The following is a 22,230-nucleotide window of genomic DNA, read 5'->3' as shown; positions in this document are numbered from 1 at the left end:
ATAGCAATCGGTATTTAACTAGCTGCTGGTTCAGCAACCTGCCTTATCAGAACAAGCCCCAAGTTGAGTTCGAATCTTCGACATCCCGCTCCGTATGCGGACTCCCTTACCACTAGTTATGTTTTTAATTTTCTTCTTTTGCTTAGCAATGTTGCAACCTCTTTGGGCTGAATGAATAGTTAAATTTAAATGCGGTTTGTGTCAAATGTCTGACATGGTTCATGCATATTCATGAACTATTATGACAGACTACATTTAAATTCAATAACAAGTCTTAACTCTCCTAATAAAATTGCCTTTTTGTGATTAGCGACCAGGCATCAGCAACATAGACAGACAGACGGATAGACCTACGGACGGACCTACGGCCTGACGAACAGACAGACAGACAAACAGCGTAATTTGCGTAAATATCTGGAAACCAGTGATATAAGACTCGTGACAAAATATCAGATCGCAGTTTAAAATATTTACGTTAGCAAATGGAAGCTATGTGGCAATTAGATGAGCTTTTCGGCATAAAACATCAAGTTTCGAACATCTAGATGAAAAACTGCGATCTGATCCTTTGTTAGCGGTCTTATATCACTGGTTCTGAGACATTTACTTTATTTTAATTTTAGACAAAACATAAAAAAGTTCAAAACGGTCAATCTGAGAGTGCGCAGCTTGAAGAGAACCTTTAACAAACAGGCATAGTTTAATAAGTTCATTTCCATTAATTTATTGTAACAATTATTAATAACGCTCCTTTAAGTGTAGGTACACAGGACATGATAGAGGAGTGCGCGTTTACCCGATTATTTATTATTATTATTATTATTATTATTACTTCAGATACGTTGAAGCATTAATAACAGATATATAAGGCATGCTCAAAACATATTTCCATGGATGCAAAATAGAGAAACCATAACAAAATAAAATTTGATCAATAATTATATAACTAATATAGAATGCATTTTTCCTTTTTTTAATGCTGAAAACATTAAATGCGTAATGCGTAACTATGCGTAACTATGATTATGTTTATAATTAGATTGTCCGAATTCTTACAAATTGTCTTGTGAATGCAGTTATTATGGAAGATGAATATATTCAATCGAAATAGAAAAAAATCAGTTAGGATTTATACGAATTTATATTTAATAATCTTTAAGTTTAAGAATGTACAGCAAAAAAAGACAAATAAAAATATATTTATCAGAATTTTAGATTTTCCAAAAATCTAAAAAGAAGCAGATGAGCACTGCACATTGGAAATAACATTTACCACCACTGTTGACGGTCTGTGCTTAAGATATATTAATTTTCCCAATTCAAACTCGAATTATGGCGGGAATGTCCTTTTTATATATTCTGGCAAAAAATAATTCCCAAACACAATTAAAATACATCAAAAGTATGAACAAAACTCGCTCCAAGATAAGCACTATAAACATTCTAGAAAACATATTGATATGCGGTTTTTATGACTTTATGTGGTTTTTGGAGACTTTTCAGTGAAATACAATTGATCAATGTTCCAAACAGTGATAATATCAATTTTATATTTTTACCGTTTTGAAATTTTAGCCCGTTCTCACGGCGAAATCAAACGTCAGCGCACATACACACAGGGAAGGAACACAATTCCAACAACGTCATTTTCGAAATGACGTTACGTTCGCATACAATTTGGCGCGTTTCTCTGGATACCTTCAATAAAATGTCATTTAATATCCTTTTAAGGCATTTAATAGAAAAACAAAATGTTAGTTTCAGTGTAAGATAGCAACATATTTCACTTCATGAAAATAACTTTTGGTGTTCACTTGATGAAATATGTTGCGATCTTGCATTGGAACAAACTATTATCTTATATATGGTTTGTATTAATAAAACGAAAATCTTTCATATCAACGAACATGAACACTTCAAAGCCAATGTTTCAAAAAATGGTGTATATCTTAACATAAATCGCTGAACATGATTCCGGCTAAAAATCATAAAAAAAATCTATTTTTAATAAGAATACAAATATGTATGTTAATAATCCAGTATTCTATGATATTATTAACTGATCCTTTTTATTTATGATCGTTAGATAATCGTCTGCAGAGAAAACTTTCCATTAAATGTTTTAAGCTAATTTTAAGCACATAACCCAGAGAATTCCATAAATAATAGCGATTATCAGCCGATTGGAACCATTTTATCGTAAAATTCAACAAAGTCTTAAACGCCTATTACATCTTTATTTAAAAGCAATCAGAGATCAGTTACAAATAAAACGTTTATTTAATATGTTCATTCTTTATAACATCATTACAAACAAATTCATTATTGTCAATCCAGATATAAACAAATGTTACGTGGAACCAGTTCAGTGTTTTATGGACTATAAACATTCAATTTGAATAAAAGCACAATATTCTAACGTTTCGGTTAAATACAAAATGATTTTCATATTCCCTAATGAAATATAAACATGTAACTTCTAATCATATTTACATTAATTCGAAAAATAATCGTACAGCGCATCTGTTTGCTAAAATGTGGTATAAAATGTAAAAATCGATAACGCTCCGCCTTCAACTGCGCAGAACACGCCTCTTTAACTCACTGCGCAGTTGGTAAAGCTCGTATCGGTGATGGCGGCCATGCGTTTACAGTAAACATTGGACCACACATAAAGTGGATAGGCTGACTGCTATGACTGTATAGAAAATTTAAAATTAGGCCAACCAGACTTTTCTGACTGCGGAAAGGAGTTTTAGTGTTTAAACCGTAAAAAGTTTAAGGCTTTAAAGGTAAGGTTTTATTTTATTTATATATTTTATATGTATTTGTATAACATTTTAAATATAATAAGAGTCATGTTTGAATTTGAATTTAGCACAGTATTTGCTACGCATTTTAAACGAAATTGGGCATTAAACTTATTTGACATAGACAATTTAGCTCTTGATATTTGGTTAAAGAAATATTTGGTTACTTAAAACGTTACATCTGTTTCCGAAAATGTATTTGATAGTTGAAAACGCTGTAAGAGTACAATCTCTAAAAATATGCCATGCCGTCTTGAATGTATATTCGATTTTGTTCGCAAGTAAATGAACTGAATCGATCGATGCGCGATGAAAGTATTGCTGTTGGTTTTATATCAATTTAAAAGCTTAGTTTTGCCGTCAATGTACAGTAAGCCATCTCATTAAGGCTTTCGTGCAGAAAACAACAACATATAAGAATAAAAGATGGCGTACAATGTTGACACAGGCCATGGGCTGTATTCAATAACGTCTCGAGTTTGAGTTCCAGAGAGGCAACTTTTTCAATGTTTCAAAATATCTATAATGTGACGTATTTCGACAAAAGATGTGTACCAGAATGTCAAACACATATTTTTTATGACAGAAACAGTATTTTTTTACCCAAATTACTCCTGTATTAACTTTTTACAGCACAGTTAATATCTTGCTTTTATTAGCCCGAGTCTGAAATTTGGACAAGATGTTCATAGCTGTTCAAAATAAAAAAGATTTTCTTGCAACAGTTAAAAACAACCATTTTATTGATACCACATAATAAAACAAGCCCAGTAGCCAAAACGATTAACGAAGTCCCTGTGTAGTAGATGCATCCAAACAAACAACAGTTACTATGTAACCGTTTATTAAAATAATATTTGCATTAAAATAGCATTGTTTATAATCCAGGGGTCATAATTTCGAACAGTCTCATGTCCAAGTCTAGACTCAGACTCAGAAAAGCACATTTATCAAATTACCGAGATTCATATTTACTTCATTCGCTTTACAAAAATAATTATGAATAATTGTACAATTTAAATTATGTAATAAAATTCAGCAATTTCAATCATCAAATCTCAATTAGCGGGAAAGTTACAATGAAATGAAGATTTAGAGTGTTGGCACTTGAGTCTGAACTCAGACTTGAGACTGTTCGTAATCATGGCCCTAGGGCCCATAGTTACTAACGTCTTGAGTCTGAGTTTTAGACCGAGACTCAGAAAAGCAAAATTTTAATGTTGCTATAAAAATGCTATTATAAAAGCAAAGATGTTAAAACTGCTGAATATGTAACAAATAAACCTATGCAATAAGGCACACATATTTGGTCAAGAAAATAGTTGCATTTGAGATTTTTTTTGAAAATTTAAGAATTCAATTAATCGTTAGTGTATACGAATCCAGCAAAGGAATTAACTGCTTACCTTTTTCAACTAGGTGGTCTAAAGTTGTCACATAAAACTTTGAGTTAGTATGCGACATTTTATATAAAAATCTAATTAACGTCACCCAGTTACTTGTCTGAAATCAGACCAAAAACGAATTACTATTGCAACTGTGGTTTTGTTACATACCAGAAACATTTTACAATATGTTACTATGTGGTTAAGGAATAGTATGGTTTAGTTATTGATTATTGTTGAAAGGTTTGCAAACAATCAATCGTTCAAAATAGCTCACATTTTGGGGGGTTATTTGAAATGCGGATATATTAAAAGTACGTTTTTATAATTAAAACATAAAATTGTGAAGAAAATTGAAGAAAAATAATAATAAATAAAGACTTTCTGTAAGCTAATAACGTAGCTAAGCAACACATAATATATAATTACATTTCTTTTTATTTTATTTTTTGATAGCGCATGTTAAGAATATTTTTCTGTATTGAAACGGTTAGAAATGCCATATCGCCATTGCCTTTAATAAAATGCCAAAATAAATATGATGGAGAAAATATTCGATTTAAATAATGCATTATCTTAATTTATCATACATCACAAAATATGAAAAAAACTGTATTGTTAGATAATTTGAAACTAAATTTTAAAACAACAAAAATCTTACAGAAACGATATGCACTGGATACAAGTCAATGTGCAGAAAATAAAAAAACACCATCAAATACATTCATGTATGCATCTATTCCAACCAATCTTAACTAAAAAGATTAAGGAAATAAAAATAAAAACGAGATTCCCGTCGTCTATCATTATGCAAACCTGTTTGATGCGCCCTAAAAGCTATATTTCATTGAAGAATTTAAATTCATTTAACAATAAAATTGGCTGTTTTCATTAACATTGAATCATCAATGTTAAAAAAGGTTAACTCGCAAACGATGTAATAAGCTTATTCGAGTGGTTTCCCTTTATATTGAAATTGATCCGACAAACAACACAACATGAGGCGTAAAGACGTATACTATCATTCTCGTTCATCAGAGTGATGATACTATGCGCAATGTGTGTATACCACGTGATAAATTACGTCATACATGCTACGTCAGAAGGCAATATTTTGCTTAAAATGAAGACTTAAATCAAAGATAACTTTTCTTTAAGAACACCATCTTGAATGAAACAAAGGGCAGTCTAAGCCACGTAAAGAGCCACGCCTTCGTACTATTACCGGAGTTTGATAAGGTGATTAGTTTCATCAAACACTTCGACAAACCTGTTTCCCAAATAATGTTTTGACAGTGCTCCGTCAGACGGCCGTATTGCGAAAAGGTTTGTCGAAGTGTTTTAAGAAACTAAACTCTCAATCAAACTCTGGTAAACAAACAAAGGCGGGGCTCTGTAAGTGGCGTAGACTGTGCTATGTTTCTTTTAGAAATAGGGAAGTTATCTTTGTTTAAAGTATTCATTCGAGGCAAAATATTGCCTTCCGACGTAGCATTTATGACGTAATTTATCACGTGGTATACACACACTGTGCGTACCACGTTAGATTTTTTCATCATCGAACCTCTGATGAATGAGAATGTTTACTATATACATTGATCCACATTGCGTGTTAATATTGCGTGTTAATTTGTTCATCCTACAAAATGCACTAATGATTTATCTGTTTTAAACATGAGAAAATATGAAGTTATCTTGCAAGTGGATTTGATTTACGTGTTGTTTTTTTCCTTAGAAATATGAAAGATATTGTTATCGCTGAAAATGTATAAATATCAAATAAAAATATGTCCAAGAAATTATGACTTTCTCGCATGCTCAAAGGACACAAGAGCATGATTGTTCTTTGACGGCGTTATACGTATGACGTCACCATTGCGTCATATGTACTTCCGTTGTTTTGAAAATTCTCAATAAAAAAAATTAATGTTTTTATGACTGATAGACATGGTTTCACATGCTCAATACACTGTAAATCAAAAATATCATTATTCCTGAAACTTTTATACCTTGAGTATCTATTATTGCTTGATTTATCATTTAGAATAGAGATTTAAGCATAAACTGCTGCCCTATAGTTGAAAGGTCATTTTGGAAGAACTGTCATGGCGGACTGTGCAATTTTTAGAGTTTGTTGTTAAGTGGAGAGACTTTTCTTAGGAATAACTTGACCCCCCCCCCCCCCCCCCCCTTTATTGGCTTAAAAGGTAATTTAAAGCTTGTACTTTAAGAATATATATGTTTATCATAGTCTGCATTCGCTCGAAATGCCTTTAAATGTTGTCTAAAAATAATCATTTCACATTGAATTATAGAGAAAATGACAATGGTGGTGTGTAACCTATTATAAAGGTGAGAAATCAACTGCCCAACGTATCGTAGACGATGAACATTTCTTGTCAACCTTTATTGTAAAGTTTTTTAAAGCGATTGTGAAACACGTAATTACAACATTATATTATACACCCTCGTTCGCCTCATATCAAACCCGGGTTGCGGGTCGCCTAGGTGAGGAGCGAGTTCGCATCGACAGGCGCATCGGAGCCGTAGCCACAGGGGCCGTAGCCGTAGCGCCACGGCGCCAAATATTTTAAAAAGTTGCGGCTTCGAACTTACACATCTATTGTAGTCGCGGTTCCAATATATTTATGGTCCGCACCTTACCATGGCGGATCCTTAGTCTAGTGGTAACACACTCAACTATCAATACAGGGGTCGTAGGTTCGATGCCCCGCCGCACCACTAAACAAATATTTATCGTCTTCCGGGAGGGACATTAAATGGGGGTCCTTGTGACAGTGCAATACACTGGTACCCGTTAAGAAACTAGAGTAGATCTAACCTGGGTTACAATCTGTCTGTGCACTATGCTCCAAAAAATCCTAAAATGACTAACATTCTTATCGAAACACTCGCCGAATATGCAAGGCCCGAGGGCGAGTATAAGTAACCTTACACACCCAACTTGCCACTTAGATGAGAACACGGCGCTAACAGGACAACCTAAGAGTATACTTTTAAGTATTGTTTTTTCTGTGTTAGTCTTGATAACAACCTATAATTTCGCTATTCACGAACAGTCACTATTAGACTTAGATTGTTGGTGATGAAAACATTGCGGCATTTAAATGTCCTCAAAATTTGCTTGAAAGCGTTAGACCTGATTTTGCATCGAACTGCTGCAAAGGCTATGAATTTAAAACTGTGTGCTGATACAGATTCTATGTGAAAGATAAATGAGAAAAAACAATTGCTACCACAATCACATAGCGACTACTAGTTGTATATCTGCCATCTCCGCTTTCAGCAGCCTAATGTTTAAAACTGGTTAATACTTTGGTTTGGTCAAAGTAAGCCAAAATGTTAATTGATTGGTCAATATGTAACCACTAATTATTATTAGCCCATGAAATAATTTAAATATGCCAATAACTTATCTAAGTCTTGACACAAGAACATTGAGGATATCATAGCCAAAGTGTGCACGATTTTCTACTGCTACCACCTTTCATAACCAGTAGTATCTTTTCATTTATAAGTGCTGCTTTTAGAAAATCACCATCACAAAAAGCACCAACCGACACTAGCAATACAGCTAATACAGGTGTATTTTTGTGTTATACAAGATCATGTTTTGAAATTTACCTATGCTAATTACGAGTTTACGTAATGCATGCAGATGCACTAATTTAACACAAATTACACGTAATTAGACACTTCATATGCGTCTTTTACAATGAATCGCATACACATCAATCATTCCTCTTTGCTAAGTCTCTTTCCACTCAAATGACGCCCTGAACATTTCGACAGTGATAGAATGCTACCAGATTGATAACTTTTCTTCCATCATTTCTACTGCTATGATACTGCTTGTGTTTGCAAGATAAATGTTACTTGGTGCCTCATCCTACTACTAATACTACCACTACCACTACTATCAACACCACCACCACCACCACCACCGAGACCACCACCACCTCTTCCACGACCAGGTGCGGTTCCAGAATTTGACGTTAGAGGGGGCGCAACTTAGGGGCACGAGCTTTTGAATTGCACCATTCCCTCAGAACCGAAATTTATTTGGATTACAGTGTTGGCAGGGGATTTGGGGAACTCCTTCAATGGAATTTAAACTTTTCTGTTTCGAAATGGTGTTTTTGGGCGTATTTTATTACCTCCTACACTTGATTGAAATAAGAAGTATAATTGACAAATTAAGGAGTGGGGGTGGGCGGATCCATTAGTGGCAACAACTACCAAATACTAAAATAAACAAGTCAAACCCCTTTTCTCCTCTTTAGAAACTATGTTCTTATAGTATGTTCAATATCAAACTACACAAATACCAACTAGCTATTCAAGAGTGCGACCCCCCCCCCCCCATATTTTATAATTTTATAGATCTTTGTAAAAGCAAGTGCCGAGAAAATTCAAAAAAGGTTGTTGGAATAAAATATTTTTTTCTTAAGTGCGTTTTGTTATATTTGTCAATTATTTATTGTAAAACCCTGCATATATCGAAATACTTCCGAGGGCAATTCAATTCATGCGTTTATATGACATCAAATACCCTAGGGAGCAAATATGCCTCACTTTCAGACTTGAGGCAAATTTGCCAACAAGGGTAAATGTACCTCGTGGGTATTTGCGTGCATGTGCACACATTTGCCCTTGTATGATGTGTCTGCCAACAGTGGGCAAGCTTTACCCCCGAGGATTAATCTTGTCATATAAACGGAGCTTAATATGCATGACCACGCGATGGTTCCTTGATTTGATGTTAAGTATCAAAGTGTCGGGTAACTTTGAACATGCCCCTTCGTATGAGTCAAACAATATTGGTTTGATTATGGTACGTGGAGTTCGTCTACCCCCGTGACACCATCGTTATATGCAAAATTTGACTGTTCATATACAGTAACGTGAAAAAGGAGAAGTCAAAAAGTACTTACGAAAGCTGAAGTTGACACCTTTAGTGTATACCGGGAACATCTTCATGATCAACCAAAATTACAAAAAAGAAAATGAAAGACAGAACATTGCACAGAGCAAGAAAAGCAACATGAAAGAACAACATGTCTAAAAATGACAAATTTATTACGAAGGGAAGTAACATTTGTGTTCTAACTAAGGGAGGTAACTGGTGTAAGAAATCAACACAATGCATTTTTATTGAACAATCCGAACACATTTTATTACACGTAAACTTAACAGTATTTTGTGTAACATATACATAATTTTCAAATACATTAACATAACAATGCAGTGAGCAAAGTTTAAGAAATATTAAAATTATCATACATGTTTGAAGGATGAACTAAAAATAGTACTATCGAAAATTATCAACTCCAGTACAATACACTAATATGGCGAATTTTACTATTGATTTTAATAATCTTTATAAATGATATAACAATTTAATAACAATTTATGGATGACTTAAATTAACATTTATAGTAGTAGTTGTAAACATCGTAGCTGTGGTTTAATGTAATAGTGTAACAACATCTCCAAAAATATGGGGTAGATAGGTAGGTATAACTTGTTTGTCTATTGTTTTGAGAACCGGGATTATGTAACAAACCGACCTATATCATGGTGTATCACTATTGTAGAAAATTTTAATTATAAGATGGTTACATTTTAACATGTTCACTCTAAGTAGATTTAGAAATACATTTTAAAGAAATAACCAAAAACATCCACACTACGACAAAACAGTCGAAATATCAGGAGGATAAAATATGGTCGGTCGGGTTCGTGTAAACAAACAAAAATATTTTGCAGGCGCGTAGCTGCCTATACGCGAGTACGCGGCTGAATCCTCATGATACTGACAAAAAATATTCAGCCAAAGTTACAGAATTTCTATGCTTGACTACATGATGTAACAGACATATGGACATTGTCATTGAGAATGTAATAATATTGTTCAATGGCAAATGGAAGAAAATACGACTTCTGTAAGACAATCTAAGTGTTATTCACATTATCGGACCTTATTTGTATGTTATTTTAGAGAAAAAATCTGCCGAATAAAGGGTTTATTTGTTGATTCATTATCCTAAAACTGTCCAATTTTCCAATACTAAATAAAGGACCTCAGAACGCCCAGAATGCACCAGAATGCTCCATTGTTTTCAAAATGTTCATACCCCCCCCCCCCCCCCCCCCACACACACACACACATACACACTACCACCACCACCACCTCCCCCGCACAATTATAATTCCACATGAATAAGGGGCTAGCTACGCCCCTGTTTTGTACGCCTAAGTAGATAACTTTTAATGCGCAAATGTTTATAATACTACGAAAACAACGGTGAATACTACAAGCCGAAAATTTAAAAAAAACAACAACATTGTTTAGAAGCACAAGTACACAAGGCCAGGGCTCAAGAAACAATGAGCTAGATGCTTACATATAAACACCACATACACAAAGTATTTCCCAATACTAAAACACTCGTAGTAATTGGCTTGAAGTTTAACTTTAGTAAATTCAACTTTCATTCAATTGATTCGAGATTGAATTGTACTCTATGTAATTCCATCACCATATAATGGCACAATTAATTAGTTAAAGCATTTATTTCCTGAAGATACAATGAAACAACACAAATAAAACATTTAATTATCACCGTACGGATTGAGGTGATAGCTAAAAACTAATTATACTATTGCTCCTCTCCATTTCAAACATTTTGCATGAAATAGATTCATTTTAAACTTTCCTGGTTGAAAGCTGATAAGCTCGTAGGGCCTGGTGTTATCCGCAACCAACACCACCACCATCACCCCCACCCAACCACCACCACCATCAACAACGACTTTCAGTGCATTTAGGCAAGTATGCTTAAAGCACACAAACAGTTTATATTTAGACTATATATTCATGAAACAATAATAAACAATCGCTTACTAACTTAATGTTTAATATAAGATACGGTATGAGCACAATTTTATCAAATTAAATGCTAGTTTGAGGGGAAAAGAAAATAATTATTTTGTTCCAGAGTCTGACATCAAAAAATGTGACAAAATATCTTATTTAAATGTTAATAAAAACAAACAAATAATGTGTTTTTTCACGTGTTGATATTTTTAATTTAATCGTATTTTATCGTATATTTAATACACACGTGATATAAATCATTTCGACAAACAAAATTATTATAAAAGTTGGCTGGGCCCAAAGTAATATTTACATTGGAAAATGGCCCTCCCAGTTAATATTTATTAAAGCGGCAACGAAAAATGAATTATTTCAGCCTTGTATAAATTTACACAATGCTGTATCTGCCTGTTACTGGTTGGTGTTTGTAAATTCAAGTGAGTGAAATAACTAAAATTTTACCAATTTCAAAATAAACCGCTCAAAGCGAATCCGTCAATTCATCGTATCTTTCATTGATATGTTTGACAACTGGGCCGGTATTCATAAAGTATTTTAAGTCATTTCCTAACTTAAGCCTTTTCCCTCATTTAGGTATCTCACTGGTCAAATTCTTTATTTATATTAATTTTATGTTATATACCTACTTATATGTTCAACTTTTCTTTAAATCTGACTTAAAGATGATTTTAGGAAATTGACATAAGTTAAGAAATGACTTAAGATGGTTTATGAGTTCCGGCCCAGATCTTCATGTTATAGTTATAAGGACTTTTTTAATAATTATTTTTCGAAAGAAAGTGCACATAAAAAGCTAATCACCGTGACTTGAATGATATCAATTGGATGAAAATAAGTTAAAAGTTCTACAAAATAAACTGTTTACTTTAATAATTCTGGTTTTCCAACGATATAAGTATACACATTTTAGTTATAAATAAACAATGCAAGTATTGAATAGTAAATAACGGCTACACATTAAATAAGTCGAATTTCTTCAAATAGTACTGTGCGAACTTGAATATAAATTTAGTTTCAACATACCTCATGAAATTCTACTAATCAAATAAATAAATATCAATCGGACATATTTGTTGTTTCTTCAATGTACATTTTCTAACTTCACAAGCCATTTGGTTTAGCCTAACATTTTTACTTGATTACGTGATAAATCCGTGCATATATAATGACATTGGTCTCTTTTTAATACTAATACGAACACGCAAAATCCCGGCTATGAAAAAATTATTCTCGTTTTCCGACATTTATTGGGCATTTATCCCTTTGTTTATAGATTGTTACTAATGAGGTATATATATGAACCTGATGTTTATTGATCACATAAACTGTTTTGTGTGACTATTAAACCGTCTTTATCAATAATAATGAAAATCGTAATATGTACATTAATGGTAAGCGTCGTTCGGTTAACAGAAATGGTGTTCTTTTTTTATTAAATTTTGTCTGAAAATCAGATAAAAAGCTTTCGAAAATGCACATTAGTTAAATATTTTATTAAAAATAACGCATTTATAAGAGTAATAACAATACATATATAAACGTTTACATTCGGATTGTCAGGTTGAAACATATTTACAATGATTGTTTCTTATTTTTCAATAAATATTCACCCGAAATACCATCAAATACAGTGCAGAAATGCATTTTTGGGGGGTAAAATAATGATCTTATTTATTATGACCGGAGTTTGTTTGAGTAATGTATGACACGCTGTTGCAGGTCATATCAAACCTCTGTTTTAGGTTACAACGGCGATATTACATAGGCCACCAACAATTTGTGTAGTTTCGAAGTTATAAAGTATATTTTATGCAGAATATAAATGTTAATTACCTTCGCTGTGGGCAGAGCGAGGCTAAGTGGGCGGCGCTTACATGAAACTAGTTCACCGCCTTCAGCCAATCAGAACGCGGTTTACATACACTGTGTCGGAAACGTTTCGCTATATTACAGTTCTGGGCATATTTGTTTACGATGCGTTTAAGATGACTTTTATGTTTTAAAACTCATGTTTAATTATTGAAATTTAACTCTACAAAGTATTATTAAAGTTAACTTTAAAAGTTTAAATCTTTGTGAAGCATATTAACTCTGCGGTAATTGAATTGAACGACAGTGGGACGCGTAATGCGAATTAGACCATACCATAGGACATGAATGATTATAACTTTTCATAATAAACATACTTGGATATATTATATCTACATAATACTTTCTTTTGGAACTTCAGACAGACTTGTGCAGAAGTGTGTTCAAGAGGCGGACTTTTCCAAAACCAAGAAAGACCATAGTGTTGATGGTACAGTTAAATCTTAATCGCTAAATCGGTTGAACGTTCGGGAATAAGCATTTAATTTGGGCATCAAAGGCTACTTCACAAACGGACATAAACCTGCGGTTTGCAATGGCGATTTTATAGGCAATTGATTGTGGACTTTGAGTGATACGGAGTGGACTACACAAGTCGTCAATCTGTGGGGTGAGTCGGGTAGTAGTTTATCTCTTTCCGCTTAGCGCATGCACACGACGCCGGGAGCCGTGGTGTTTTTTACATTGCCGTAAATCAGACCTAGTCTCGGCGTCTCGGCTCTGCCGTGGAGATGATGTATAACTGGAACGTTTTAACATGACAGGGTGTGGTTTGGATTCCATTCTCCTGTTTACATGCCCACATTTATGTTGACATTTTCATATTTTACAAAAACTAAGATTTTCTGGAGTTTTTCACTTGTGGTTTGCAAAACAATTAGTATGATTTGTCATCGATGTATTGACAGATCTGTCACGGGTTCAAGATAAGTTTTTATTCCTGCAATTAATTGAGATATCCCTGATTTTTTTTATTTTCTGCAAATCATAAATAATGGGTCTTTCTCTTTATTTCTCCCTCGGGATAAGAAAACGATTACAAGAATAGTATCGTTATTTAATTGATGCAGATCATTAAAGTAACTATCCAATATAAAACCCGACATTGAGAGCATAATAAAAAAATAAATGCTAAAAATATCCTTATTTCCAAAGAATAAAAAAAATCTGATTGGCATAATTTCTACTCAGACCAGACATTTCTAATGTATTAAATTACACCATTTATCATATAAAATATACGATGTAAATTAATGTAATATTTTGCAGTTTTTAACATTACCGTAGCGTATATAATAAACGCCGATTATTAAGAACCTTTTTAAAGTTAACAGCGATGTTTACTTCATCGTTGTTAACTTTCAAATCTGTATTGCTCTGAAAGTTTAAAAGATACACTTGTTATCTGCAGTTTATTACAATATTTGAAACATCTGTTTTAGCTTTCTTTGTTTTTACTTAGATATATGAGCACATCTTCAAAAAGGTCATATTTATAAGTTAACAACGATCTTGTCAATCACGTTGTTAACTTTAACAACGTCATGAACAATCGGCGTTTCTTATATGCTAAGATAAAATTCAATAGAAAACAACATACGTCATTTAAACAAATCGACTCAAGATGTAACTCATACTTTTTCCCGTGACACCCAATTCATGGGCAGATATCTTGCATAGTCTTCTACATCCACGTCATCGTGTGTTTAATTCCTCGTCATGATTTTAGGACCAACCTGGCAGGATTTGCAACTAGTTCATCTTAAGACGGCATTTGCTGTTTATTACATTATCAATTCCATGTTCTAGCATCGCATAACGGCCTTTTAACTCACGGTGGCTCCAAGAAATGCCTGTTTCGAACAGACTGCTAACAGTTATGCCTTCTTTTATTACACATGTCGGCATACCTCTGATGGATTGCTATTTTGTTATTAAATAAAACTTGTTTAACTGCAGTATTCTCTCATCTTGAAATATTTCCTGTATTTTTGTAATAGGTTATGAACTTTTAGCTTGTATATAATTATGTTTATTTTCATATTTTTTATTATATTTTTCAGGTGTTTTCTACAAATTGTCAGATCTTCGAAGCTAAAAGGGGAACCATTGATGCTAAAAACAGCTAGAAAGGAGAGAGAAGTGTGTATAATTTATTGACAAATTCGTTCAAAGTTTAATATATTATTTTCATAACAAAAAGCAATAAAGTGTGAAACGATTCAGAGAAAAAACTCAAAAGTGAAACCCCTCTTCAATGTTCTCTGAGTGACTATGACCGCTATGAATCCTTACGCGTTTAGAGGATGGCATCTTCCGTCGTATGCCGACGGCGCGGCCGCCGCCGCCAACTACGAGCGGAACTACCACATGTACGGCTCCCTGCCGTCGGGTTACTTCGCTCCCTCGTCGTCAATGTATCCTTTCAATCCAGACAACCAGAAACAACATACGAACGGTGACTGGAAGCTTCAGGGTTCGTCCGTGTGTACATCCTCGGACGGATCTCCGAACAATCTTCGTGATCAGGGTGCTTTACCAAAGACAGGCTACGACGGTCTTTATAAGCCAAACGCTTGCCGGAATGCCGACAGCACCGACGAGCACGCGCGTTCGTGTTGCGCCCTTTCATGTTCTTGCAGTAGCCCCCAGCAGCGGCTGCCCATGCTGAATAACTCGTGGGCAGGAGGGGACCTCGGTGGCCTTGACTTCAACAAAACGACAATGGCCATGACGTCCATGAGTCCGTACCAAACGCTCTGTAATCGAGGTAGGTGACAAGGCATTATTAATATTTCAAAACAACCCGAATTCTGTTGATTATGACGTCATTCCTTTAAAGTGATACTCATATTAAAAAACAACAACAATACATTTAAATGTATAACAAACATAATTTAAGAGAGTGATAAACCTTTAACTACTTACCAAATAATGCGTTTATGGAAAATATTAATAACCTTTAACACGATTGTTACCGTGTATATTAAAAGCTAAAACGCACAAATATTAAATGACTGGTGAGTTCTAAAAGATTCACATTGATCAACTATCGTCTCATGATGTAGAAATGCCGTGTTTTCTGCACGTTTCTTTCAAATTAAACACGGCATCCTTCATTAGAACCAAAAATTTCGATATTAATTTATCTTTTTCGGTAAATTAAAACAATTGAATTATTTGTGGTACTGCTTAGTTGGGAGTAAGAGTTCAACTTTAAACAATACATACATTACATTTTACGCTACCATCGGCCATCCTTCAACTTAACCTAAGTTCTTCGTCAGAAATACATACTTATACAAAGTATCTTTCGAAAACCTACTATGTAAAACCAAGTGTGGTCAAATTCATTGAACTTTTACAAACAGTTAATACTAATGTTCTCCTACGGTTGTGTAAATTTATTCATGAAGCATTTGTTATACGTTCTAATATTGTTAACATTGTAGTGCAATAATAGAAATGGATTTAAATTGTTCTTTGTTGGATGAATAACGTAGCAGTTCAACCTCTTTTGATATCGTTATTTAAGCATATATATGAGTAAAAAATTTCTCTTTCATCTATATACTTAATATGCAATTTATTGATTAGAAATGGTTATGTCACGTGATATATAATGTAAATTTAACTTATCATGTAACAAGAAACAATATGTTTACGTTACTTAATAAATATGTTTGAATCTTGAATCTCATTAAGTTCCGTAGCGTTTGAAAGGATAGGTTTCCCTGCTTTTATATTTTATCCACAAACTAATATGTTAAAACAATGGGTTGGTGATGAAAAATAATGTTAATTATATAATTTGATTGATTGAAATAAAATTTCTTTATCTTTCTAACTTTGAAATAATGATGTTACATATTTTCAATCCGTGTTAAATTAGTTCTAAATCTTTTTTTAAAAAAGGAGGAAATAAAGATATCAATCTATCTACATGTATATGTACTTTTATTTTTAGGAATCTTAAGAATTAATGAAATGGAATGGTGGTCTAAAAAAGAAACAAATTCATTGCCATTATCATTGTTACCCATGAGCAAATTACAGATACATTAAATAGTTGAAACATACATACATGTATTGATTGCGAAGATATGTCCCTGAATAATTTATTTGAAAAATGAGTATTAGCAACAAACACACTAGTAGTTAAATGTGAATCGATAGCTTGATTTGCAATGAACAGTGCATGATACGTTGAATTTTACAACTAATAAATAAAGATTTATTCGCATTTAATGGGCATTATGTGGTCTCGGTAGACAAAAGTACAACATTACGCTACCATTGTGGTAGTTTGTTAAGAGGGAGTTTACCGAATTATTTCTAAAAAACTGAAAACATCTGCATATTTCCCATGTGTTAGTAACTTTTCCCATATTTAATTATTTTATTATTATTTCTTATCATACTTTATATGTTATTTGTTGTTGTCATTATTATTGTTATCATTATTATTATTATTATAATTATTATTATTATTATTATTATTATTATTATTATTATTATTATTATTATTATTATAAAAAAAACAAATCCAGTATATTTGAGCATATAAAATAAATATATTCAACATTTTGGAGTATTCATTATAATTCTTTCCAAACTAAGAGCTTTATTGGTCAAGTTTAGACAAAATTACGTAAAATTTACGTATTTCTTTCTTTCTTGATAGTAAAAATCAATAAAGATTTGTGAATTTCACTAATTATTTAATTGAAATTCTTAATAGTACGATATACAGTCGTACGCATGTTGATTTAATGGCATTTGATGATATTTTTTTTCTGTTACTACTACACAAATAACATCCCACAAAAGTCAGGTTACAGACTAACCCAAAACAATTTGTTTTATTTATCTGACTGTATGGTCAGTACGTACCGAATATATATGAACAAATTAGATGAAGCCACGATAGTGTCCAGAATGATTCAGATAATCAAGTTGGTTTCAATTAAGCTAAGAAAACAATCGGTTGAGATGCGTATAATTCTGTCAAATGGTTGGTGTCAATATGTTTATAAGTGTTGTCCTGTGACCTTACGCCCTTTCGTTCAAATTTGTAAGTCACAACAAGTCAATGACAGGCCTAATTCTATATTTCTGCAGGAATTCTGCTCTATCTGTTTTTTAAAATACAGCAAATAATAATTATAATAAAACGTAATTTTATTGTGTTCAATACTTCTCGTTTAAAATAATTCGATTTGAAAATTAGAAATAAAATATGTACTTTTATTTTATAAGACCTTGCTGGGAAAGGTTTTAATTCATAAAATCCATAATAATTTGTCACATCTGGGCATTTCATTCAATACTTTTTACCAATAATGATTTTATATGATATAATACCGAGCTATAACATTGTTCAAGTCTGTTGATCAAATGTCATATTTCTTTTAATAAAAATTTGAGTTGCATTAATTTTATTACCCCAAGATTTTCACATTATCGGATATTTATATTTTATAGTAATAAATTCCTTATCAGATCGATTCAGAAACAAACTGGCTTGTGTGATCTACGGATATTTCATATCACACATTCTGCCGTAGGGGAAAATAAAATATTTGAGCAAAACTAGGGAAAACTTAAGTTAAAAACTCAAAGTAAACTTAAGCTGATTAAGTTTTATTTCGAATTAATGACACATCTGTTTTGGTTTGATTGTAGCATTTAGATATTATTTATTTGTTTATTTGTTTATTTATTTATTTATTTATTTATTTATTTATTTATTTATTTATTTATTTATTTATTTATTTATTTATTTATTTATTTATTTATTTATTTATTTATTTATTCATTCATTAATTCATTCATTCATTCATTCATTCATTCATCCATTCATTCATTCATTTATATATTTATTTATTTATTTATTTATTTATTTAAAGTTTATATTTGTTTATTAATTTATTTATTAATGATATGTTCTTTCCAAATAATGAGAAGAGACATTTTCTATCCTAAAACAACAACAGTGTAAAAAAAAATGTTCTTAAGACGCTTGTCTGTGTTTTCGTAACAAATCATTTCGTACCTACAGCACACGTACCTACATCATTCGCTCCACTATACAACGGACCGGGGACAAACATTGCAATGAAATAAAAGCCTCATAAAACAAAATTATGGTCATCAACCATGTCAAACCACCGTACGAGAACAAATGAGTGATAAATGGTGTAAAATTCGGATATTGTGACAGTGTCAACACATTTCAATCATTTTGTGTATCCATATTAATACATTTATTGCTGCAAAGATATAAAAAATAAATTCTGAGCTCCGAGGGTGTACCTAAACATGTCCATTTGGTGTGCTCTAAAGCCTTTGTTGGAATGACGCAGGCAAACTATTAGTAAATGAACTGGGTGAACTAATATGTCCGTATACTTTTATATTCAAAACGATGATGATTATCATCATCATTATCATCATCATCATCATCATCATCATCATCATCATCATCATCATCATCATCATCATCATCATCATCATCATCATCTTCATCATCATCATCATCATCATCATCATCATCATCATCATTCATCATCATCACCACCATCATTCATCATCATCATCATCATCATCATCATCATCATCATCATCATCATCATCATCATCATCATCATCAGCATCATCATCATCATACTCATCATCATCATCATCATCGCAAAATGAATAGTTTAGTAATTCAAAAATGAATTCGCCCACAGCCCCCCAAAAAACATTGAAATATTTGCCGTAAGCTCACATAAATTTTCAATCATAGTGCATATACACAGCTATAGAAAAACAAAGGGCACAACATAGCCAGAAAAAATGAAGAACAACAAAAATGTATAGCCGGAGTTTCCTCTGTAATCTGCATGATCTAAGCGTTTAAATCTTCAGTTTTATGACTTGAAAAACCCTTTACATACGTACTTGCGGCGTTAAGAGATGTACAACTAGTCTTTTTTTCTTAGGCTACGCAAAAAACATGCTTTGGTTGTGTAAGAGTACAATTTATTTTACATCCGAGGATGTTTTCGATGGAAAATGGCCGAAAGGTTCCGATTGAAACATAAAAAAATCGGTTCTTTATGTAAACTTTGAGCCAACGAAGAAATCGAGCTAAGCGAGTTCGAGCCATTGAGGTTCGGCCTGTTTCTTTGTAAATGTTAAGGTTACTTTGTTTCGCCCTGCAATTATCAGTGTGTTATTAGCATAATAAATCATATTCTCTTTTCTAAGGTTTTTGGAATACATATGGCAGTGTTCAATAAATTGAGGGTTTCTCGGCCTTCATCCCGCTTAAACATTGGCTGCGGCCTGAGCTTCGCCAAGTTTCGGGAACAAACAGCTAAAACACTGTCAAAATACAGTACTAAGTATATTGACGGTGTTTAACAGTTCTTCCCGAAACTAAGTCAGCCTCAACCCGCGCAAAGTGGTAAACCGGGTTGAAGACACATAAATACAATCATTGATTCAAATGTAAATATATCATGGGAAAACGATGTTTCAATGCAATGAAATCTTACCGGCATTTGTCGAAAAGTCTTTTATCAAAACATAATAATTTTGAAAGCTGATCTCATCTATTAACGTGTTTTATAGAAATGGATATGTTAGCAAAACACACAACACTTTTTGCTTGATTTATAGACTCTAAGAGTCTTTTAACAAAACATTATACTTTTGAAAGCCGATATAATCTTTCAACTCGTGTTACAGAAATGAATATGAGAGCAAAACACACAACATTTGTTTTTGCTAAATTCACAGATTTTTAACGAAATATTTTAATTTTGAAAGAAGAATTTAGATTTCATCTATGAACTCGTGTTACAGAAATGAACACATGAGCAAGACACCCAACATTTTTTTGCTTGGTTTACAGACTTATAAATCATGCTGGAGTGAAGCAGTATAAACTTTTTTCAACGAGGCAGGTTTTAGTGCCATAACAGTGCTAAGGACAATAATTTGGGTTTTGGTGCAGACAGCGCTAAGATTTTTCCTAATCTTTATTTCTGATCTAGGCATAAAAAGCGGCTTTAATTATCCCTTTGTAGAGTGTAGGTTCTTGAATGGAAGCAAGTATTACGAGCAAATAAGTGAATGCACACTTTTGAGGGGCTTTGAAAAATTACGTCATGATAGTTAATATCTGTGTTTGTTAGTATCTAATTATGCATATGTTTCGTGTCAAATTTTGGTATACACCTTTTTATAAGGTTTTATGAATCATAAAACTAGCTCGTTTAAGAGTTTTACAGCTTCATTCTGGATTTCGGCCAACCTAAACATTTGTGTTTGTTTAAACAAACTGTGCATCTGTTCATTCTATTGTGGACAAGTCCATATGAGTTACCTTTATAAAGAATATTTGACTATGGTCTAGTTGCTATTACACTAAAATAGTGTACCATGGTCTAGGTGCTATTACACTAGAATATTATACCATTGTCTAGGTGATATTACACTAGAATATTGTACCATTGTCTAGGCGATATTACACTAGAATATTGTACCATTGTCTAGGTGATATTGCACTAGAATATTGTACCATTGTCTAGGTGATATTACACTAGAATATTGAACCATTGTCTTGGTCATATTACACTAGAATACTGTACTATTGTCTAGGTGATATTACACTAGAATATTGTACCATTGTCTAGGTGATATTACACTAGGATATTGTGCCATTTTCTAGGTGATATTACACTAGAATACTGATCCATTGTCTTGGTCATATTACACTAGAATATTGTACTATTGTCTAGGTGCTATTACACTAGAATATTGTACCATTGCCTTGGTGATATTACACTAGAATATTGTACCATTGTCTTGGTCATATTACACTAGAATATTGTACTATTGTCTTGGTGATATTATACTAGAATATTGAACCATTGTCTTGGTCATATTACACTAGAATATTGTACCATTGTCTAGGTGTTATTACACTAGAATACTGTGCCATTGTCTTGGTCATATTACACTAGAATAGTGTACCATTGTCTTGGTCATATTACACTAGAATATTGTACTATTGTCTTGGTGATATTACACTTAAATATTGTACCATTGTCAAGTTGATATTACATTAGAATATTGTACCATTGTCTAGGTGATATTAAACTGAAATATTATACTATAGTCTACGTGTTACTGCATTGGACAGTTGTATAATGGTCTAGGTGATATTACACTAGAATATTGTACCATTGTC

The 22,230-nt window shown here is 32.7% G+C and overlaps 1 protein-coding gene across 1 annotated transcript in view; it reads left to right on the top strand.

The window, feature by feature from the left end:
- Nucleotides 1-2,686: 2,686 nt before the first annotated feature.
- Nucleotides 2,687-22,230, top strand: part of LOC128233569 (homeobox protein Hox-A9-like) — a 58,188-nt gene continuing 38,644 nt past the window's right edge. Inside the window, exons 1-3 of the mRNA XM_052947305.1 lie at nucleotides 2,687-2,792; nucleotides 13,348-13,596; nucleotides 15,050-15,756. Of these exons, the coding sequence (XP_052803265.1) occupies nucleotides 15,261-15,756 (496 nt within the window). The 5' untranslated portion in view covers nucleotides 2,687-2,792; nucleotides 13,348-13,596; nucleotides 15,050-15,260. The remainder of the gene's footprint in view (nucleotides 2,793-13,347; nucleotides 13,597-15,049; nucleotides 15,757-22,230) is intronic.

The sequence above is a fragment of the Mya arenaria genome, chromosome 5, assembly GCF_026914265.1.
Source record: "Mya arenaria isolate MELC-2E11 chromosome 5, ASM2691426v1".
Taxonomy (NCBI): domain Eukaryota; kingdom Metazoa; phylum Mollusca; class Bivalvia; order Myida; family Myidae; genus Mya; species Mya arenaria.
This window is presented reverse-complemented; position numbering and strand designations above follow the sequence as displayed.